Source organism: Glycine max, chromosome 17 (assembly GCF_000004515.6).
Source record: "Glycine max cultivar Williams 82 chromosome 17, Glycine_max_v4.0, whole genome shotgun sequence".
Lineage (NCBI taxonomy): Eukaryota > Viridiplantae > Streptophyta > Magnoliopsida > Fabales > Fabaceae > Glycine > Glycine max.
The window spans coordinates 8,157,191-8,181,312 of record NC_038253.2 but is presented as its reverse complement, the minus strand read 5'-3'; the positions used below and the strand labels follow the sequence as shown (position 1 = coordinate 8,181,312).

General features: G+C 35.2%; 1 protein-coding gene across 4 annotated transcripts; it reads left to right on the top strand.

Moving 5' to 3' along the window:
- Positions 1-1,229: 1,229 nt before the first annotated feature.
- LOC100818702 (dicer-like protein 4) lies at positions 1,230-23,192 on the top strand. Of its 4 annotated transcripts, none has more exons than XM_014769751.3 (25): positions 1,230-1,648; positions 2,160-2,337; positions 2,896-3,006; positions 3,275-3,415; positions 3,536-3,608; positions 4,977-5,041; positions 8,333-8,461; positions 8,545-8,673; positions 9,347-9,485; positions 9,704-9,800; positions 9,929-10,121; positions 10,676-10,836; positions 10,922-11,128; positions 11,241-11,506; positions 11,931-12,205; positions 12,276-12,712; positions 12,932-13,032; positions 13,907-14,112; positions 14,252-14,461; positions 15,642-16,103; positions 16,235-16,507; positions 17,575-17,910; positions 21,450-21,753; positions 21,834-21,933; positions 22,708-23,192. In XM_014769751.3, exons 1-25 carry the CDS (start codon positions 1,494-1,496, stop codon positions 22,769-22,771), a joined length of 4,812 nt encoding a protein of 1,603 aa, XP_014625237.1. In that variant the 5' UTR covers positions 1,230-1,493; the 3' UTR covers positions 22,772-23,192. The 4 variants fall into 4 exon arrangements, with proteins under 4 accessions (XP_014625237.1, XP_003550797.1, XP_014625239.1 ...); XM_003550749.5 differs by having other exon boundaries at positions 1,231-1,648; positions 22,755-23,192; XM_014769753.2 differs by lacking the exon at positions 1,230-1,648 and having other exon boundaries at positions 2,196-2,337; positions 2,494-3,006; positions 22,755-23,192.
- The last annotated feature ends 930 nt before the right edge of the window (positions 23,193-24,122 follow it).

Below are 24,122 nucleotides of genomic sequence, written 5' to 3'. Positions count from 1 at the left end.
TGTAGAAAAAATTTGTTGACTTTTATAATAATTACATTCAAAATTATATAAATAATGATTTGTGTTTGGTTAGCAATATAAAATAACTTCATATTATCATCACCATTAAAAACTAAATTTATTTAATCAAATATTATAATTGTGATAAATCATTTAAGAAAAATTACATGCGTTTATATGTGGTATTTTTTTTATATAAAAACTAATAACAAATAATAATTTATTGTCAGGTTTAAAGTTTAAGCTTTAATACCTTTATCTTGAGTTTACTCTGGTAGCTTGAGCTAATGTGATCATCTTCTTTATGACAAGGTCCATTCATTTACTAAAGTAAATAAGACGATTCAATAAGCTAATAAGATAATAATATTTGCTTTTCAATTATTCCCTAATTACTGATAAAAAAAAACTATTCCATAACTGATAAGGAAATTAATCGAGTAAAGATTGATTTTTTTTAAAAAAACATATTTTTTAAAGTGATTATAAGACATTAAATTCCCCATCATTTATATATAATAATACAATTCAAATTTATTCCTTTTATTATTGGATAAAAATATTTGTCTCACGGTATACAAACCCAATGCTATATACATACACACAAAAACTAATCTTTTGGTAGAGATAAGAAAAATTTGATAGATGAAAATAAAATAAACAAGTATTTTTCAATCATAAAAAATAAAAAATAAATAATAAATGAGTGAGAATAAATGAGAAATAGAATAAAACTTAAAAGTGTTTGATTGAAGATAAAAAAGAAGAGATGTTGAGAGATATAAGTAAAAATACGTAAAATAAAGTATAACTAAATCCCACACATTTTAAAATATTTTTACTTTATTCACATCTTATCAAATAAATCAAACTATTTTTCTTATTTTTTGGTCTACCAAACAAAGTTTAATGATATAATGTGTTTTAATTTATGGTGAAAGATACCTAAAATAAATGATTGTTGAATAAAAAATTACAAATTCTCATTTGTTTAAAAAAAATACATCATGAGGATGTGTGTCGTTTAAACCATACAAACCCATATAAATTTTATTTCTACATAAAAAGTAAATATAAAATTTATTTATAAAAAACCATTTTGTTTGGTAATAAATACTAGTTACAAAAAACGACACGGAGGGGAGTTGGGAAGTGAAGTGATTCGAAAACGTGCGTGGAAAGAAAACAAAGAACAAAGACCTTTATGCGAGAAAAAAAAGATAATCAATGTTGGGTCACACACAATCATTCTACTGGTCAGTCTTAGTGAGCGAGCGTGTTCACTAAGGTAACTCTTTATCACTCTTTTCTTCGCTGACTCCATTATCAACGTTTTGAACAAAACTCTCTCTCTTGTTATTATTATTCTTCTTTTTCTCTTTTCACTCTCCTTTGTTTGTCCTTTGAACCCACCCGTGAACCCTCCTTCAACCGTCATCGTTTTGATCACATACACCCACTCTTAAACCTTCAAACTCTCTTCGCCTTGGGTAATGCCGGACGGAGAATCCTCCGTCGTCGTCGCCGGCGGCCAAGCTTCCATGGAACCCTCCTTAAGCGTCTCCAATCAACTGCAGTCCCTGAGTCTTTCCCAAGACAAAAACCATGATGACTCAGTCAAGAAAGATCCCCGGAAAATTGCAAGAAAGTAAGTAACTTTCGCTACCCCTTTGTTCTTTCGATTATTTTCTTCACTGAGTCGCGTTTATTTTTCAAATGGGTGTGTGGGGTTTGGCTTTTTATTTTTTATTTTTTATTTTGATTTATTATTATTTTTTACTCGTGGCTGTGGTCGTTATCGCTCGGTGGGGTTTGCTGTTGTAGTGAGTTAATTATTTTTTGTTTGGCTTTTGAGAATTGGAGTTCAAGAAAAAGCCTGTTTCAAGATTCTACTTAAAATGTGACTACTGAATTGAATTGCATTAGCAAGCTCTGTTGTGTGTGCAAGATTGTACTTCTTGCTTCTGTTAACTTTTCAACTGAGTGTTTTTTTAATTTCTATGCTTTATTCCAGAAAATGTTTGTGTAGTTCAAGAAAATGTTCCCAATTTATGGTGATCAGATGTCTGAATTGTGATGTTTAATGTGCTTATCCTTTTGATTTCTCACTTGTCTTCTGGAACTCCAATAATCTTGTGAATGTTTTGATCTTTTTGAAGGTATCAGTTGGAGTTATGCAAAAAAGCTATGGAGGAAAATATAATTGTGTATTTAGGGACAGGGTGTGGGAAGACCCACATTGCTGTGCTTCTTATGTATGGGATGGGTCATTTGATTCGGAAACCGCAGAAGAACATATGTGTCTTTCTTGCCCCTACTGTGGCTTTAGTCCATCAGGTGAGCTGCTGTACATATTGTTGTGTTCAATGTTGTACAAAGTATTGTTTTTGGAAGTACAATATTTTTTTTTCTGGAAAAATTAGAAATCTAATGGAATAAATATCTTTTTTTCCCCCTTTTATTTTTGGGTGCTCTGTACTTTGGTCATTTCAGGTTGGGTAATTTGGTCTTGCAGGTGTACAATCCGTAAGGCCTGTGAGAATGACTTTCTGGGATAAATAGGCCTAGCAAGGAAGTATTCTTTTGTATTATAACTGAACATGAAATTTGTAATGAGAGTTTTTTTCCTTTATATCTTTGATTGTAATCATTGCAATTGGGTCAATCTCAATTTCTTGCCAATCTTTTTGAATAAAACATTGCTTGAATCTAATTAGAAAACTTAGTGATCTACTTGTTATGTGAATCAAGCATGGTTGTTTTATGTGTGAATCTGATGAATTGATCTGTTCTTGTGTTTAATAATCTCCCACCAAACTTTAGTGTTAACTGATTTTACTATGTTGGTCAATTCCATCATATGTTTTCTGAAGCCTATTTTTTATTTATCTATAGCAAGCAAAGGTTATAGCAGACTCTACTAATTTTAAGGTTGGGACATACTGTGGAAGTTCCAAGCGCTTGAAACGTCATCAAGACTGGGAGCAGGAGATTGGACAATATGAGGTGATAATGCTAGTTAAATCATGTTGAAATTAATTATGTTTTTGTCTAAAATTATTTTATTGTTTATCCATACATGTTACTGTTACAGCATTTTTATGTAAAAGATGTTGAAAGAAAGTTGGTTTCATCACTGAAATTTTATTTAGGCAAACAATTCAAATTAGCTCCTGCTATTTTGAAATCTTAAAATCTGCTTACTTAAATTTTAATCCAATGGAATTTGTTGCTTCTAAAATTGCTCTTTGCGATCTTGTTTTTTCCCCTTCAGGTTCTTGTTATGACCCCACAAATATTACTTCATAACTTATCTCATTGCTTCATCACAATGGAGATGATTGCACTTTTGATATTTGATGAATGCCATCATGCTCAAGTCAAAAGCAACCATGCTTATGCAGTTATCATGAAAGTATGATGTACTCTCACTCAACTTTAAACATTCACAATGGAGCTACACAATTTTCCACATAAAATCTTTCCATTTCCATAGCCTTTATTTTTGACAATATTTAATTTGGCATTTTTTCAGGTCTTCTACAAAAGTAATTCCTCAAAGGTTCCCCGTATATTTGGCATGACTGCTTCCCCTGTTGTAGGAAAAGGTAAAATAATGCTTATCTTCAAAAAGTTGAGTACTAACAAGAGCCTAGATATTTGCCTGCCTCAATTACCTTTTGATACTGTCAAGTACACACAGGGTCAAGGTATGGAAGGGAGGGGAAAAAAGAGAATATAGACACTGAAAATATACTGTTATACCCTTATCGTAATGGAGGAGATAAGAGATAAAATAAAATCATGGGACAACTTAGTTTGTACAATCCAAAAATTATAAACCACTTTCTTTTCCCTCTAAACGCCCCTAAATATCGGATGTGAGACAAAAATAGAAGGGAAGGGAGCTCCCTCATTTCCCTCCAACCAAACAAATTGTGCTAGATGTACGAATTTGTTGGAAGAAATTATAAAGTGGTTGTTTGTGAAAGCTTTTATTGAGAAAAATAATTGCTTGCTTTTCAAAAGTTCTCTCTGAAAGGGGTAATGTAAAAGCTTTTTTTTTACTCTGAATAAGCTATTTCAAACACTCTTTGAAACAGTTAATTCTATCAAAAAAAGGTTCAAGGTGGGGGGTGGGGGAAGAGAATTTGTCACACAGAAGAAGGTCAATGGGTTGTGTGGTCTATTAATCCATTTTTATACATGGATGGAATAAAGTATGAAAGATCTGGACTTAAGTAATCAGTTTGTTAAGTTCACCAAAAGGCTTACCCTGCCATTAACAAGCAAATTTCTTTTTTTAATATAGTTTGTTATGATATATTATGCAAGGCACTATTGTTGTGCCTAGGTAAAATGTGTAAATGGTATGGTGCACCTTTATATGTGTATACACATTCTCTTTATCAGAATGAAAAGATCTTAAATTTCAGCAAAGAGGCTGAAAGAGACTGACTGTATAGGATGTGGTCCGCATATAGTTGGACTGGAAACCATGGTTAACTTTGAAAGGTTAAAATGTGTCAAGAAAAAGAAAATCATATGATGTGAGGGATCTTTTTCTTGAGTATGGGACAGGGGGTGAAAGGGACAGACTAAGGTCACTGACATTTTATATAAAATTTTCAATTATTGACAAGAATTTTTTTAATGGAAATTTTAACTGGCCACTTTAGTTTTCAATACTTTGACCTTCGTTTCATTTTTTTTCTAGGACTAGGTCCATCTGATCCTGCAAAATATTTTTGAAAATATAAATGTTTTTTTTTTTTTTTATATCCCACTTTAGTCTGTTCATCGAGAGTGTTACCCTATAATTTGCCTACATTGTTGGTAATATATCCTTTCTTTCCTTTATATATTTTATGCATATTTCAATTAGCATAATTGCTGAATACTGATAGTGTAGTTTATTCCAAATATGTAAAATCCTCTTCATAATTTATGAATTTGCTAGTTCTTTCAATTTTCAGGTGCTTCTAGTGAAGCAAATCTAGCAAAAAGCATCAATAGTCTTGAACATATACTTGATGCTAAGGTAGGGTCCATTTAGTACAATATATGTCAAAATTCTTAAATTTGTGAACATTTGTTGTTTGTGTAAAAGGTATTGTGTCAAACTTTTCCTGTGCAAGAAAGCAATTGTTCTTTCCATTAACTATTGACTAGAAACCATTGATATAATGGTTGAAGTAATGTATTGGTCAAGTGTTTGCATGGGCTAAGGTTTGTGGAAATGTAGTATTTGAGCTCCATAGAAAGATATTGGTTATGAACTCTGTTAAGATTATGTTTTGATATTATTCATGATATTATATTTATTATTAGAATATTCAATTTTCTATTAATTAGTAATTGATTGATCTTGTAATCAATATTGATTCCCTTTTCCATATTATAAATAGCATGAGGTGCGGTCTACATTGACACACAACATTACACTAAAACACTGTTATATGGTATTAGAGCTTAGGTTATTCTTGACAGAGATCCACTATCCCTGGTGGATCTCTCTGCTTTGCCCGTCTTCTAGCGACCTTGTTTCTGCATTCCAGTGCTCTGACGAAACTTCTCTCCTTCTTTGATGATATGTTTTTGAATTTCTGGCAACTTCTCCTGTCACAGCTGTCGGCCGCTGCCATCTGGCCACCTTTTTGACTGGCGAACCCACGATTTGGAACGCCCATTGTCGATCTATCCAACACCACCCACCGTGCCTCCATTAGAAAACCGACACCCTGCCGACATGCCAGTTCTTTGCGCAACCAAACAAGTTCTGTTTTTGGTGCGTCGGAGCTCTGATTAGGCCATGCTTCCGGTGTTGTGGTCGCCCTCCCAGAACGACGCCACCCCTGCAGTTTTGCATCAATTAGAGCATTTTTTATTTTATATTTTATGCCCATTGTTTTTCCTTTTTGTGCAGCCCTCTTTGCGGTGATTAGTATTGCGTGGCTGCGGATTTTGTACAATTATGGAAGATGTTGCAGATTTTGTACAATTATGGAAACTGCGGATTCCATCCAAAGCTGCAGTTTTTGTTTGGAGGTTACTTCGAGACAGATTGCCTACTAAAGCAAACTTAAATAGGCGGCAGGTGGAAATACAGGACCAAACTTGCCCATTCTGCAGAAGCACAGTGGAGGATACACCACACCTATTTTTCCAATGCAGCAAAATCATACCTCTTTGGTGGGAAACCACGTCCTGGGTGAACATCTCCACTGTTTTTCCACTGCACCAAAGGCAACATTTTGCCCAACATATGATTGATGGGGTCAAAGGAATTTGTGTTAGTAGGTGGAGGGTCTGGTGGGTGGCACTTACATGGTCTGTGTGGCAGATGAGAAATAACATTATATTCTCAAATGGGATCTTCAATGGAAACAAACTGATGGAGGATGCTATATTTTTGTTTTTGACATGGCTAAGAAACTATGAGAAGGATTTTGTAACTAATTATAATCAATGGTCATCTAACCTTATAGAGGCTTTTGCTGTTAGATAAGGATAGAGCTATAGGGTCTTCATACATGTATATTTCTTTTTCCAGTTTGGTTCCCTTCGAGACTGCCCTAGTCTGCCCTTGGGAACCATCTTACTGGTCTCTTTGTATCGGTACCTCTGGTACTAAGTTTCTTATATAAAATTATATCTTTGTTGATAAAAAAAAAAAGTATTGCGTGGCTGCTATGTTGCCCATTGTTGAAGATCATCACACCATCCACATCCGCAACCAACTCAAAACACCGCCGCAGCGACCCTTCGCATGGCCCTGGCATGTGAAGTTCACACACACGACGTGTGACGCATCTTTGGCTAGCGGCACATTGATCTTCTCTCCCTTCGCCTCAAGGCATCTCCAATGGATCTTTTTTTTTTTTTTTTTCGCGGGTGAACAGTGCCCATTGTCATCGTCGAAGACCGCCACACTGTCCACGTGCGCAACCAACTCAAAACAGCGCCGCGTGCGACCCCATGTAGGGCCCCTGTCCCGTGAAGTTCACACACACGACACGTCTTTAGCGAACTGCCTTTAGTTTCTATCGGGTTGACCACATTTGTAACAAGCTCGATTCATATGACATATGCTTAAGCTTGAGGGGGAGTGTTAAGATTATGTTTTGATATTTTTCCTGATATTATATTTATTATTAGAATATTTGATTTTCTATTAATCAATAATTGATTGATCTTGTAATCAATGTTGATTCCTTTTTCCATATTATAAATAACATGAGGCGTAGCATCTCTGATTGTTGACTTCTCGGAGCCTCACACACTACAACACTTCTCACAGTGACAGTTCACTCAACTTCCTTGTTAGTCAGAATCCTTCACCGGTCATAACCCTCCGTAGGTAGTCCTTTTCGAGACCTTGACAATTTGCTTTGGTTGCTTTCAGGATCAATAATTGACCCCACAAATCAACACGAGACTTTTCATCGTGTTTTGTCCTCACTTACAAGCTTAACTGTGGAGTTCTTAAGTGATGAGCTATCGAAAAGTAGATGCATCTTGATGGTATAGGTAGTATCAATTAATTCTTTTAAATCACTCTCTGATTATAAATAACATGAGGTGTAACATCCTTGATTGTTGACTTTTCGGAGCCTCACACACTACAACACTTCTCATGGTGACAATTCACACAACTTCCTTGTTAGTCAGAATCCTCTACCGGTCATAACCCTCCGTAGGTAGCTCTTTCCGAGACCTTGACAATCTGTTTCGGCTGCTTTCAGGATCAATGATTGACCCCACAAATCAACACAAGACTTTTCATCTTGTTTTGTCCTCACTTACAAGCTTAACTGTGGAGTTCTTAAGTGATGAGCTACGGAAAAGTAGATGCATCTTGATGGTATAGGTAGTATCAATTAATTCTTTTAAATCATCCTTAACTATGTAGTCCTATATCCACACAACCTCTAGAATCCCTCTCATTCTATTGTGATTTGTCCAGGGTGTTACATGCCTACCATCTTATGCCTGGTTCGTCCTTGAACCACACCGTACCGGAAGAGATATCTGCTCTAATACCATCTGTAACACCCCTGATTGTCGACTTCTCGGCCGCTCACACACTACGACACTTCACACAATTTCTTTGTTGATCAAAACCCTCCATAGGTAGTCCTTTCCTTGTGTGGTCTACATTGACACACAACATTACAGTAAAACACTGTTATAAACTCTTCTGCATTCCTTATATTTACCTTGTATGCAAAGTGCATTGTTCTTGTGGAATGTGGATAGTACCTAGTTGTGCTGCTTGTTAGATACTGGGCATGGTTTTACTAATCTCTAGTGATTTGAATCTCATTTGTAGGTATACTCTGTTGAAGACAAGGAATTGCAATCTTTTGTGACCACTCCTGTGATTAATATATATCATTATGTTTCAACTGCAAGTGGGGAAACTAGCTTGTACCTGAAAATTGAGGAGATTAAACGCCAGGTGCACTTTTGCTATGGGTTTTATGTTTTAAGACAATTAGATAAATAAGGTTTACTGATCCCTGTGCAATTTTATTTGAATAGTGCATAGCAAACCTTGGTAGGAGTATAGAAGATCACCAGAAAAGGATGAATGCAAAGAAACTTCTGAACCGGATGCATGATAATGTGATTTTCGGTCTGCAGAATCTTGGCATTTGGGGAGCATTGCAAGTAAAACTCTTGTAGTGGATTATAAGTTTTAGTTCTATAATCATTTGACTAGAAATATATTAGTACAACACAATAATGTTTTTAGCAGAATCTATAAATAATAATACAGAGAATTTTTATTTTTTTTTGTAATTTGTTCCATTTTGTAAGTCCTCCTACAGGACCTGCACACCCAAAGAAGGAAAAACCCAGGAAGAAAAATAAGCCTAGAATAGGCTGTGGAATTTCTTGGTTATAATGTTAAGCTTACATAAATTAGACACAGTAGCAAACACTCTGCATTGATTCTTGAAGATGAATGGTTTAGATTGGTGTTTTGTTTCTTAAAGATGATGTCTTGGTAGTTGGTACCAATTCAGTTTTTGCTAGTGATGTAGATGTGATATTTGAAGATAAGGGAATATTATTTGGAAATCATTTAGACAAGTCTTCTGAATACATCATTTCCTTGGGTTTTGGTGTATTTCTAATTTTTCTTTTACGTTTTGTTATAGATCTCTGGGCATCTCTGTTTTTTCTTTTTAATTTTTAATTTTGTCCATTCCTGTGGTTTTCCATCATGTTTCTTGTTTTATTGATATCGGGAAATGATTTTATAGGTTAGAAGGGCTGTCATTGTCACTATCTTGATTTTTATTCTGTATCCTTTTCTAATATGTGTTCACCTTCCAAGGCTAGTCATATTCTTCTGAGTGGTGATCGTTCTGAGAGGCATGAGTTAGTGGAGGCTGAAGGAAATTCAAGTGATGACTCTCTGTGTGATAAATATCTTGCTCAGGCTGCTGAACTGTTTACTTCACAATGCATGATAGGTATTTTGACATTGCCTGATGTTCTTTTAATCATGCCACTTCTGTTACTAGGTTTTCTGGCTATTATGTGCTTCCATTTTGCTTGATGTTAGGCTAACATTTGTCTAGCAATGAATCTGTCTTTTTCATTACTGTTAATTTTTACGATATGTTTGAAATAGTGTCCTTGTAGGATAGATGCTTCATTTATATTGCAACTAAACATACTTTTTTTGTAGGCGACAGGGTAACTGATTTATCTTCTGTGGAAATATTAAAAGAGCCATTTTTCTCAGCAAAGCTTTTACGACTCATTGGGATATTATCCAACTTTAGGTTGACAAAACTATGCTGTTTAAACCATTCCTTAAATACATGTTTTCATATATAGCACATGTCTCATCGATATTTGGTTATGAAACTAATATATTTGGGCAAATTCTGATTACATGTTCCAACTTCAGGTTGCAAAAGAACATGAAATGTATAATTTTTGTGAATAGAATTGTGACAGCAAGATCCCTGTCATACATTCTACAGAAGCTCAAGCTTCTAAGACAATGGAGGAGTGATTTCCTAGTAGGAGTCCATGCTGGACTGAAGAGTATGTCACGAAAGACCATGAACATCATTGTTGATAAGTTTCGCTCTGGAGAGGTATTACTATTGGATTTCTCATTAATTTTTAAATACGTTATTGTGAGAACTGAAAAGCCTGCTATATGCTAGTTATTGGTTCAATAAATGAATTAAACTATACTCCTGTGTATGTGTCTATAAGTTGCTTATTCTCATAGAAGATTCTGTGATTTTATCTGATTTGCAATAGATGTATTGAGGGAATGTAAAATGTCTCTTACTTTGCTAAACTATGAAATAGCTGGGAGCTACTGGAGAGTTTTGTAAAAAATATTTTACCTAACTTCTCTTCATGTTCTTTCAAGCATTATTGGTGTTAAGGTGGTGAAGGGCATGTAACAGAGGATAAAGATAAATGTGATTATGGCTTAAATATGTATATATTTCCTAGCTTGACAGAGAGTTGAGTGCTAGTTTTTTTTTATTTTTAAATTGGCTAAATCAAATATATTAATCAGGGCACCAGAAGTGCCAATTTAAAGATACATCAGTAATGGTGCCCACCAAATATCACCCACCAATTTAAAGAGTTGAGTGCTAGTAATGTCCTACATGGCTCATGCTGTTAACAGTTGAATCTACTGGTTGCAACCAAAGTGGGTGAAGAAGGACTTGACATTCAGACGTGTTGCCTCGTCATACGATTTGATCTTCCAGAAACTGTTGCCAGCTTTATACAGTCAAGAGGTCGTGCACGTATGCCTCAGTCAGAATATGCATTTTTGGTGGACAGGTACTCCTACTTTCTAATAGATTTCAGAAGTAATTTAAGAAAATTCATCCATTTGGTTACCTTTGAAATCATCTTGTTGTTGCAGTGGCAATAAGAAGGAACTTGACATAATTGATGGCTTTGAGAAAGATGAATACCGAATGAATATGGAAATTACTTTTCGAACATCCAAGGAGACATACATAATCCCTGAGGAAAGAATATTCAGAGTTGATTCGTCTGGTGCTTCTGTTAGTTCTGGATATAGTATCTCATTGCTTCACCAGTATTGTTCAAAGCTTCCACATGATGAGTATGGGCTTATAACTGGGCCATTTTGATTCAAATTATATACTCAACCAACTAGTTCCATGTAAATAAAGTACAAATCTTGTGTTTTAAAATGTAATAATCTATCTTTACAGGTACTTTGACCCCAAGCCATGTTTTTATTACTTAGATGATTCAGGGGGGATTTCCTGCCATATAACATTGCCTTCCAATGCACCAATAAACCAAATTTTAGGTACACCACAGTTGTCTATGGAGGCTTCCAAAAGAGATGCTTGCCTGAAAGCAATAGAAGAACTGTATAATTTAGGCACTTTAAGTGATTGTCTCTTGCCAAAACAAGATGATGCAGAGCCAGAGGCGCAGGTTTCAGGCTCTTCTGATGAAGATGAATGTGAAGGTCAAACTTTAGTTGCTTTCTGATAAGCCATTACTTTCATTGCCTTTCACTGGGTTGCCAAAAATTTACTGTATAAATTGTATTTTGTAATAAACTGTTGAGCATATTTACTTGTCAATTATTAAGGAGAGTGAGTAATCCAGCATGTTGCCGTGCTGATCATTTTCAGACCTTTTAAATTCTACATAATCCCTTGTTGGTAATTATTTTTGTAACATACCTGTTTATGGATTTAGTGTTAATCCCACTGTCAGTGTATAAACTTCTACACCATCATCCAATCATGTGTTGCCAGATATGTGGAAGTTTTTTTCTCCTCTCACGTAGTTATTGTCACAAACCTTTGTCATCTCAACTTATGTCTCTAGGGATGTAACTATATCATATGTTGTGTTGTACTATATTTATTTTCCTTTTTTTGCAGATGCCATATCAAGAGGAGAATTACATGAGATGCTAGTTCCTTCTGCCTTTGGACAGTCATGGATAAATGAGGATAACATCGTCCGTCTCAACTCTTACTACATAAAATTTTGTCCCTATCCAGAGGATAGGGTCTACAAAGAGTTTGGTCTTTTCATCATGGTTCGGCTTCCAATGGAGGCTGAGAAATTGGAACTTGATCTCCATCTTGCTCATGGTCGATCTGTGATGACAAAATTTGTCCCATTTGGAGTTGTAGAATTTGACAAAGATGAGGTAAATGATGTTTGTGTTTTATTTTATTTTAAGAATTTTAAGTTAATGCTTGGAGTTTCCCATCCTGCAGATTAAGATGGCAGAGAATTTTCAAGAAATGTTCCTCAAAATTATTCTTGATAGATTAGAATTCGTTTCTGAGTTTGTAGACTTGGGTATGGGTGCTGAATCTCACACAGGCACATCAACCTTCTACCTTTTGCTTCCAGTTGTATTGCAAGAATATGGAAATGCCATGAAAGTAGACTGGAAGACTGTGAAGAGATGCCTTTGTTCACCAATTTTCAGGCATCCAGCTGATACTATGGATAAAAAAGTTTTCCCTTTAGATATTCACCTGCAACTTGCCAATGGTTACAGAAGTGTAAGAGATGTCGAGAATAGTTTAGTGTATGCCCCACATAAGAAGAACTTTTATTTTGTCACGAATGTTAACTACCAAAAGAATGGATATAGTCCTCATAATGATTCAGGCACTTCAAGCTATGTGGATTACTTCATTGAAAAGTAGGTATCTGTTTATTATTATGGGTTCATCCTTGTGTTATTTTGGTTTTGCATCCTAATTCTTCTATGTTGATGAAGGCATTCATATTTATGGGGGCTTTTTTAAAATTGCTGATTAACTGATTGAATTGGATATATGAGAATGTGTATCCATACAAGTTGGAATATCATATATTGTGCTTATAATATTTGACAAAAATATGCATGCTTGAATGTCAGGTTTTCCATTCACCTCAAATGTCCAGAACAACCACTTCTACATGTTAAACCAGTCTCCAATTTGCACAACCTGCTACACAACCGAAAGCATGAGGATGCAGGTATTGTATTGGATATGTTATTTTTAGCATTAGAGTCTGACAGGAGTTGTCTTTATGAAAAAGAAAAATAGAGCCAAAGCTCCTTACAACCAGAAAATATTTTGAAAACCTTGGAATGTAAAACAGAAACTCTAGGAATAAATGTGACTGAAAAAGAGACTCCACAAAGAAAATGTCAGCCTTATGGAGAACTCCACTTAAATCACGTTCTACCAAAATTGTCCCTATGCTCCTTCCCACTATAACGATCCCCCCTTTATCATTTTTCACCCATTCAGTTAGGATTCTCTACTATTCTCTTTGTTCCTACTCAGCATACTCATCATTCCTCTCATCTTCTCCCCCTTGTACCATAACTAACTACTCTTTTGGCCCATTGTCCATAATCTGAGCTCCCCTAGCTGTTTCTTCATGAGTAAACACAAGATATGGGCTACAGAGCTTAATTAACTAAGACATGAGAATTTGGTTTTCATTACCTAAACTTTTTACTAGCTAGTAGAATGACAGAAACATGCCAGAAAGATATGTGGTAGGGTGGGCTCACTGCTATTGATGTGCAGCGAGGAAGGATTTGCTGCTGAGAAATGGACAATGATATACAGATATACTATCCAAAAATTAGTTCTTAAGATCGATCCTAATTGATTCTTCCATATATACATGATATGCTACCATAAATAATCTAGATATTCTAATTTCTAACAATCTGTTTCCTGTGAGCATTTCTTTATGATTTTGTGTTAGCAATTTAAAAAGTGTAATGTGCATTGACTACTTTCAAATTTGTATCTTGATTTTGGATTTATTTTGTATTCTGATAATTTTTCAGAATCTTATCTAAATGTTTGTAACTTTTGAATGTCAATGACAGAACCACAGGAGCTGGACGAATACTTAATTTATTTGCCTCCTGAGCTTTGTGAACTAAAAATAATAGGTTTTTCGAAGGATATTGGCAGTTCCATATCTTTGCTACCTTCAATTATGCACCGTCTTGGAAACTTGCTGGTGGCTATTGAACTAAAGCACAGGCTATCTTCTTCCTTTCCAGAGGCAGCTGAAATTAGTGCCCTTAGAGTAAGGGCTTATTAAATTCAATGTATTATTTACATTATTTTCTAGTAGTGTATTCTTTTTCACATCTAACCATTGCAGTGCTTATATGGTACAGATGAATTTTGTTTATAGCAACTAACTATTGTGAACAAATTACTAGGTTTTAGAAGCTCTCACTACTGAGAAGTGTCAGGAGCGCTTTTCCCTTGAAAGACTTGAAGTGCTTGGTGATGCTTTTCTTAAATTTGCTGTTGCACGTCATTTTTTTCTCATGCATGACAGCCTTCATGAAGGAGACCTTACAAAAAGGCGCTCCAACGCTGTGAATAATTCCAATCTGTTTAAGTTGGCTATCAAGCGCAATTTGCAGGTAGAGTTATACCAACACATCCCTGCTTCATTTCCTAAGTAAGAAAATATTATTATTATTATTGTTATTCATAGTTTTTCTGTTAGTTTAGGGTTTCCGCAGCTGCCACATTTCATTTCAAAACGAAATCACCCGCTGATGCCTTCAAAGAATGTTAATCCCTCATTCAGAGCAGAAGGAAAAAAGATATACACTGGAAATAATTTTAATAAATAGCTGATTATATATATATATATATATATAGAGAGAGAGAGAGAGAGAGAGAGAGGGAGGGAGGGAGGGATCAACTTATACTAAGAGTAACTCTTTTAGAGTAGCACTCCATCCTCACCATTCATTTTCTTGGAATCTAATGGTTTTATCAGTTAGATTCCAAGAAAATGAATGGTGAGAATGAGGAGTAACTCTAAAAGAGTTACTCTTGGTGTAAGTTGATCTCTCATATATATATATATAGACACACACACTAAAATTGTAGTGGCAATGAAAAACATATAGTGCAGGATTTGAGTGTGTCTTTAATTTCTAGCCCAACCCTATCATTTTAGGCGATAGACACAGGACTCTGTACCAGGGAAACCCCATTCCCTGCACTGGGACCTACTACTGTGTCTCGAAATTGTCGAGAGCTAAAATGAAAGGTTCAAATCCTATTTATAAAATTGATTCGTTCATTTGACGTAGGGTTTCCTGGATGATGGTGGATAAGTTATTTTCTATCACATACTCCTAATAATTAACTACCTCCAATCGATTAACAGATCCTTCCTAACTAACTTGGATCTCAGTTCCCATCAAAATAACACTTGGATAACATAAATCCAAACCCAGTACAATTCCTAACTGAGGATTAAAGATACTGGAGTTTCCCCTAGAACTGAATAGTAGAAATTAACTGAACCATTTAGTAAGGCTTATTACCTTGATAACATTTTTTATCTAGATATCAGGCTTTATAATGGGCTAATGTATCTATTTTAGGTCATTGTATATATATTAGGTTGTATTATTTTATTCTAGTCTGGCCCATTCAGCCCATTGGCCATGATGTATATATAATTCTATCTTGTAATCTTTCTTTTTTTATCAATAGAAAAACACTTTCTCTCTTCATTTTCGCAGTGCATATTTTTATTTCCTGACTTGAGTCTTATCTCTATCTCCTTGCTCCCTCTTGCAGGTCTATATATGCGATCAGACATTTGATCCCACTCAGTTTTATGCATTAGGCCGTCCTTGCCCAAGACTTTGTAGCAATGAAACCAAAGAAAGCATACACTTCTGTTTAAATTCTGTTAAGGAACAAGGAAAAGTAACTGAAACCCAATGTAACAAAAATCATCATTGGTTACATAGGAAAACAATTGCTGATGTGGTTGAAGCTCTGGTTGGAGCATTTCTAGTTGACAGTGGCTTTAAAGCTGCAATTGCTTTTCTTTCATGGATTGGCATTCAAGTTGATTTTGAAGCTTCACAAGTGGTTGATATTTGCATAGCAAGTGCTAGTTATTTACCTCTTTCTTCTGAAGTAGACATTCCTTCTCTTGAAGGTAAGCTAGGACATCACTTTTTTCATAAGGGCCTGCTTCTCCAGGCATTTGTACATCCTTCTTACAATAAGCTTGGAGGAGGCTGTTATCAGGCAAGTGTAACTTTTCTTTTCCCTCCCAATGTTCTGACTTCATATAAGAATTATTTTCTTTACTTTATAGCTCTATGAATTCTAGTGAGACATTTGATCTTTAATTTTTGAAATGTGATAATTCTTTGCAGCGATTGGAGTTTCTTGGAGATGCTGTCTTGGATTATTTGATTACTTCATATGTATTCTCAGCTTATCCCAAACTAAAGCCTGGTCAATTGACAGATTTGAGATCATTGTCTGTTAACAACAAGGCATTTGCTTGTCTAGCGGTAGATCGCAGTTTTGATAAATTTCTTTTATGTGATTCAAGTGGCCTGTCTGAGGCAATAAAAAAGTATGTTGACTACATTAGAAGACCTGTATCAGATAACAGCATTAAAGAAGGGCCAAAATGTCCCAAGGTAGATAGTATGACCTTTATATAAAGTTGCTACACCTGGTTGTTGTTGTTGTTATTATGCATTTACCCATCTAAGATGAAGTTCCTAAAGCATAATGTCTGTATTCATTTCAAAGTTTGCTTTGGGTATTTTACTTGGAATAATGCTACTCCCGCACGCGTAACCTCACATCTGTAAAGTTTCCATTATTTTATCATAGCTGCCCCCTCACCCCCCAATTTCATTTTTTGAACACCTACACTTTGATTCAGCCATCTATGCTTGATTTAAGGTAATGTACACCCACTGTCCCACAAGATGTGTATCAAGCATTATTCTTTTACTTGGATATGACAAGAGCAAATAAATGGAAACTGAAAGAGAACCCAAGCTCTTGTGCAGGCAGAAGACACACAAAACCCATCCAAATGATTGTCAATATTTTTACGAAAAAACACAAAAGCCCAGTACATGTTGGGCGGGTAGCCCTCACATGGACCATATGGCATCACAGAAATAAGACAGTATTTGAGAACCAGACCTTCATCACAAGTAAAGTGCTGGATGATGCACTTCTCCTACTATGGTCATGGCTGAGGGCCATGGAGAAAGATTTTACACTGCACTACAATCAGTGGTCCTCTCAGCTGAGAGAAACCTTTGGGTAAATAGGACAGGAGGGTAGTTGCTAGGATTCTCTGTAGTAGACGTATGTCTGGTGTAATCCTAGGTTTGGGCTTAGCTGGTCCTTAATATGAACCTTAGGAAAGTATTAGAGTCCAGCTGTGTATACCTTCAACATATGTATTTTCAGTACCCCTGGTACTCTGCATATAATATAATTATCTATTTTTGCTGAGCCAAAAAAAAAAAACTGAACAAATTTATTATTATATTGAGATAAGATGACAAATTTACTTTCTGCTCTATGATTTCTGTTATGGACATGAGTAACTCTTCTAGGAACATTAGGAGTCTTTTTATTGTCCAATTCAAGCAGCTCATAAGTTAATTAAGTTTCTGATATGTGCGCATTGCTTTGTTATTTTGCATCAAAAGGTATAACTTGACATCATTTGTTGCTTCAGGCACTGGGTGACTTAGTGGAATCTTGTGTTGGTGCCATCCTTCTTGATTCAGGGTTCAATTTGAACAAAGTTTGGAAGATTATGACTTCGTTCTTGGACTCAATCATGAAATTCTCATCAAGCTTGCAGCTCAGTCCTGTTAGGGATTTGCGAGAACTTTGCCAATCTCATAATATGGAGTTGGAGTTTCTGCCAGTGCCCTCAAAATTGACTAAAAGGTTTTCAGTTGAAGCTAAAGTGAGTGGGAATGGTGTATGTGAAACAGCTTCAGCAACTGGTCAAAATAAAAAAGAGGCTTGCAGAATTGCTTCACTGCTACTTTTTTCAAAGTTCAAGGTAAAGCAATTATGTTTAGTTTTATTTTTTCCATCCTTATTTTCTCAACTCAACACCTTAGAATTAGCATTTCTTTATTGTACAGTGACACCACAGGTGAGTATATTACTTTTGTGATTCATGTAAACAAGGGTAATAATCATTTTTTAACTTTCTGCTAATGTGGTGAAATCAGTTGTGCTTATAATCTTTAAATTTCCAAATTCTCTAGTTAAGGAAACAAGTGTTCTAGTTTTAAGATGTTCCTTGTTTCTTCATTTGGAGATACTTTTGATCTAGTTCAGAATAATGCAAGAGTTGTTGGAGCTATTGATAGTAGGAACTCACACACAATGGAACAATTTATAAAGAGGAAGAGAGAAGATTTAGGCTTTGCACAAAAGATGCCCACACATGCACACTATGTCTCTGTTATTCACACCTTTCTATTTTATAACAACTAATAAAGTTAGTTAGATATAACTAACTTTTATAACCAAAAACTAACTATTAAAAATTACAATTAAATTATTTAAATTGCTTCACAACATTCCCCCTCAATTTAAACACTCTACTACACCTTAGTCAAAACATCAGCAGTTGGTAAATCTGTTGGACAATGCACTGCTTCGATCAGTCCTGAATTCACCTGCTCTCAGAAAATGAAACTTTGCTTCTATGTGTTTGCTTCTTCCATGTGAGACTGGGTTTTTGGCCAAGTTGATGACAGACTTGTTGTCTATTAGGAGCTTCAACTCTGATTTCTTTCAGCAGTGAGTTAAGCCAAATAACTAGGCATGCAACATATGCCCCAGCTATATATTCTGCTTCACAAGAGGACAATACTACCACTGACTGTTTCTTGACACCAGAAAACTTAAAGATATAACCAGTGGTACACCAATCAGAGTCTGAATGGCCAATCAGTTCTCCCTCTTCCTGTTTTGCTTCATTAGTGAACAATACTCCAAAGTTTTGAGTTCCCTTCAAGTACCTTAGTACTCTCTTAGCAGCTGTCATATGAACTTGCTTAGGTTTATGCATAAACCTATTGATCAAACCAACTGCATAGCATATATCAGGCCTGCTATTGCAAAGATATCTCAAGGAGCCAACAAGTTGTTTGAACAGTGTTGAATCCACTGCTTCACCTTCATAACTGCTTACCCATTTAGGGTTGGTCTCTGCTGGTGTAGCAGTTGGATTGCAGTTTGCCATATTAAACTATTTCAATACATCAGCAGTGTACTTCCTCTGCTGCATCATGATCCCTTTTTCTGTAGTTATGAACTCTATCCCTAGGAAGTTGGTCAATTTCCGTAGGTCTGTCATCTCAAATTCAAATTTCATCAACACTTTAAACCTTTCAATCTCAGTTGAGTCATTCCAAGTCACTAGTAGATCATCAACATAGAGACAAATGATCACTAGACTTGAGTTCTTTCCTGACTTCACATAGACTCCATATTCAACAGAGCATTTAGCATACTCATGCTCAATAAAAAATGAGTCAATCCTCTTATTTCAGCATCTGGGTGCTTGCTTTAAGCCGTACAAAGCCTTATTCAACTTGTAGACATACTTCTCTTTCCCTTTTTCCTCAAAACCAGGGGGTTGTGTTACAAATACTTCTTCACCAAGTGGGCCATTTAGAAATGCTGACTTTACATCAAGATGGTAAAGGGACCAATTGTAACATTGAATCTTCCTTTTATCGAATCCCTTCTTTCCATCTTTGCTGTTGGAGAATCTTGCAGTACCTTTTTGAGAGGTTTCTACTCTATCTTCACTCTTGAATTTCTCCTGGTTTGAATTCCAATTGCACTTATGGAATTTTCCCTTTCCTTTCTTCCATTTCTTTTTGTCACTGCTACCTTTCTTGGAGGTTTGGGCCTGCAGAGCTTGTTTTGTAGGTTTCACACTTCCTCTTTCGATCAACCTCAGTTCTTGAGCTTGCAATTCTTCAATTTTCATGCTTTCAACATCTTTGGACTCTTCGATAACAACTACAATGTGTTCAAAACTTGGAATCAAGGTCCTCATGATCTTCTCACCTCAACTCTTCATCTGATCGGCAAGATTCAATACTCTAGTGAAGTAATCTGCAATTCTTTCGCTAGCTTCCATTTGCTGTAATTCCTATTGTCTTCTCAGAGATTGAAGTCTCACCTTTCTCACCTTATCTCCACTTATGTAACACTTTGCAAGGATGTCCCATGCCTCCTTTGCTGAAGATGATGCTTGAATCTTCTCAAAAATGTTGGAAACTACACACTGATGGATCAAGAACAGTACTTTCCCATCCCTTCTGATTGCTTCTTTGTGCTCTGCTATTTGTGATTCAGTGGAACCTGCACCTGGTTCTTTAATTTCAGTTTCAACATTTTCAAGCACATTTTAAAATCTAAACAAGACTCTCATCTGCGCTACCCATTGATCCCAATTCTTACCATCAAGTATTGGAAGGTTTCCTGAAACACCATTGTTGCCTGCCATTGTTTCTCCTTGTTGTGATCTTTACTTTTCTTTCACAGCTACACGAATTTACACTTGAACCTAGGCTCTAGATACCAATTTGTTGGAGCTATTGGTAGCAGGAACTCACACACAATGGAACAAGTTATGGAGAAGAAGAGAGAAGATTTAGGCTTTTTGCACAAAAGATGCACACTATGTCTATGTCATTCACCCCATTCTATTTTATAACAACTAATAAAGTTAGTTAGATATAACTAACTTTTATAACAGAAAAGTAACTACTAACAATTACAATTAAATTGTTTAAATTGGTTCACAACAATAGTACCTCTTTTTCCATAAATCAGAAGCATGGTAGTAACATCATATTTTTTATGATGTGGAGTTCTTGTAAGTTGAATTGCTATACTAGATTTGGCTCCCTTAGTCCAACAGTTTATGGACAAATTTCATTATAAATTCATTTTCCTTTATATTTTCCGTAGAGTTGTCTAGTGCATTATGTTTGCTTTCTTCAGCCAAGTTCTGCTCTTTATATAAGCCCATTAGCCCATTCTTGTGCCAAAACACAATTGTAGTTTTTTAGTTTTTCAACAGTCATTTTATAGGAGCTTTATTTTAAGATAAATAAATAAAAGGGATGAGAGTGGTTCATATTTACTCGCATCAGCATATTACTAATACTGGGAACTAGCCCTTAAATCTGATATCTCCTTGATTTTTTCTTTGACATCATCCCTGTAGAGAGAAATCTGTATTTGTGTTATATCAGTGGCAAGCACTGTCAAAAGAGGTCTTGTTATTAACAAGGAAAAGTGCAAGTATCTGTCTAGTACCAATTATTCAAGCTGCACTATAGCTATATGCAATAACAATCATCGTAGAAATTAAGAACTAACATTAATATCCCAACATTCCTCAGTGAATTTCTTCTTCAACATGCATAATTAAACACAAATTCCCTAAGCCTAGTCCCGTATTGTTGTTATATAAAACATTTGGATAGATGCATTTTATCTTCCCTAGCTACAACTCCAGGAACTATATTGTTTGAATTAACGGTCATGGGTGTGGATGTGCAGGCTCAAGGCTGGAAAGCAAAGTCAAAAACTTTGGAAGAAGTTCTGGAATCAACTTCTAAAATGGAACCAAAACTTATTGGCTATGATGAGACTCCCATTGATGTAACAGATACCAATAAACACATAGTGGTTAATGCAGACCCATACAACAAGTCTAACCCAGAAATTCGCCCTATGCAAGAGACAGATGAAATATGCTCTCCATGTGTGAAACCTTTCGGCCAACGGCTTCAATCTTCTGCTAAGGGAAAGCTTAGTCAAATATTTGAAAATCGTGATTGCAGCAGTGACTTGTCAGGGACAGGTAGTATAAAAATCATAGTATTTTCATTGATTCGGTGTCTCTGTTAATCCTAAACATTGTTTCATATTTTTTGTACAAAGGAACGGCAAGATCACGATTGTATGAATTATGTGCTTCTTATTGTTGGAAACCTCCTTCATTTGAATGCTGCAAGGCAGAGGGACCTGACCACCTGAAACAGTGAGTAACTCTATTTTTTTGTTTATTTGATCTTTTTGGTAACATACACATCTCTACCCAGATTTTTATTTTTAATCTTTAATATTCCAGTGTTTAGCAATATTTTTAGCAATTTAGCCTGTGATGTAACTGGGATTAGACATTTTCCATCTATAACTTTCAGACTTTCAGTATCATCAGCAACTAGTTTTGAATACCTTATTATTGATTTTTGGGACATTAAAAATGAAATGAAATTTTAAACATCCTTACTACCAGGTTTCAGCTTTGGAATTTCGCTCAAGATCTTCATTTCATCCTCTGAAATTCCAAAGTTGACAATAGAAGTTCAAAACTAGCTACCAATGATGATGAGAATCACAACTAAGAAAAGAAAAATATCCCTAAAAACTTGTATATATTAACATGGACTAAAGTATAACAACAAGCATTAAATTTTGTAGAATGGAGGCTGAGCAAAAAAAAAAAGAAAAATTTGTAGAATGGAGGGGTGCCCTTTAAGGCCTATGTATTTTAAACATCTCCATGAAAGAAGGGGTTGATTTTCTCATTCAAATCAGTTGCATTTTCTGAATTTTTGACACTGGTGATGAATGGATGATGATAATTATAGTTGAAATTTGTAATCTTTTTCATCAACATTTAGTATATATACAAAACTTGGTTCGCTTGCATTCCCCGTCTTGTTTTTTTAACGACTCTTGGCTCGTTCATTTCAGGGTACATAGAACTTTTGGTGCCTTTTTTTTAAAATTTTTTTTTTCTTGACATCAGGGATTCTATGTTGACACCGCCATTTCTGATTATTGTTCCATTTTTAGATTCACTTGCAAGGTGACCTTAGAGATAGAAGAGGCCCAGAATTTGATTTTAGAGTTTGTTGGGGAACCTCTTTCAAAGAAGAAAGATGCAGCAGAGAGTGCGGCAGAGGGTGCATTTTGGTATCTACAACATGAAGGTTACTTGCCTAGTAGTGGTAATTGACATATTGTAGAACAATTATCATGTCACATAAATCCCAAGGCAATTGGTGTAGGCAATGTCTTGATTATTGAGGGTGTCGAATGTGTTGTTATAGGTAATCATATAATCTAGAAGGCAATAATAGTACAGGTTTAGTAACTCAGGGCCAGGGAGGGTTCCCTAATGGTAAATCTATTGTAAAGGTATTATTCATGTATGTATTATTGTAGTGTCAAAGTTACATCTAACATTGTATGTAAACCATCCCTCGATTATAACAGTGAATTTTCTATTTACTACGTTTGAAATGTAAATATAAGCTCGCGAGACATTTGACCATTATTACTCTAGATGGTATTTATTTTTTCGGAAAAAAAAAATTGATCTTATTACAATAACGAAAAGGTTAATGGGAAGTCAAAATTGGTCTTATGATAAAATGTTTTTAAGGGTTTGTTTCGTTTGAGAAGTTAAGTTTTAGTTTTTACTTTTAAATGTGATTTGTGAAAATAGTTTTTGATTAGATGAGAGAAAAAAAAACCTTTAGAATATCAATGCATACCATATTCACTCTAAGATTTTAAGACTAATTGTCGTACAGTGAAAAGAAGGATGCCTTTCTCTTCAACTTTGGGCATTTTATGGGATACTTTAGCAATTGAATGGCTATTTAATTCCAAGGTAATTGTGAAGGATGCCTCTTTAACATGGATAGTTGTGAAATCTGGTCTGGACATTAATCTTGTTGAGGTAATGGGTCGGTGGGTTAGTGGTTCAACCGGTGGGTTAGTAATTGGTCCAGTTTGATCTAGTATATATTAAAAATTTAATATTATATATGTATCTATTATATATAAATATATAACTAACATTATTAGTGTAAGAAAAAATCATTTATACTTTAAAATCTAAAATAACAATTGATAATAATAAAACATCAAAATGACATCGCAGAAGTGGTTTGTTTTTTTTTTTTATAAAATCAATCAGGTCAGACCGGTCCAATCAGGATCCATTGACTTAACCCGTCGAGTTTGGTCGGATCATCTTGAGTCAATTGCGTGACCAATCCAATAGTGGAACTAGTCCAGTTAGACTATCGAATCCCAATTAGATCGACCAATCGAACCAAACCATGTTTAACAACTATACTTTTTAATATTGTTATAAATTTTAAATTAGGGGTATCTCATTCCAATAACCTAACCAAGCTCAAGATTAATTTT

Excerpts from the sequence above, each read along its gene's own strand:
- LOC100818702 (XM_003550749.5), top strand. The coding sequence starts at position 1,494 with ATGCCGGACGGAGAATCCTCCGTCGTCGTCGCCGGCGGCCAAGCTTCC. Across the intron at positions 3,416-3,535 it reads CTTATGCAGTTATCATGAAA|GTCTTCTACAAAAGTAATTC; the intron begins GTATGATGTACT and ends GCATTTTTTCAG. Across the intron at positions 10,122-10,675 it reads ATAAGTTTCGCTCTGGAGAG|TTGAATCTACTGGTTGCAAC; the intron begins GTATTACTATTG and ends TGCTGTTAACAG.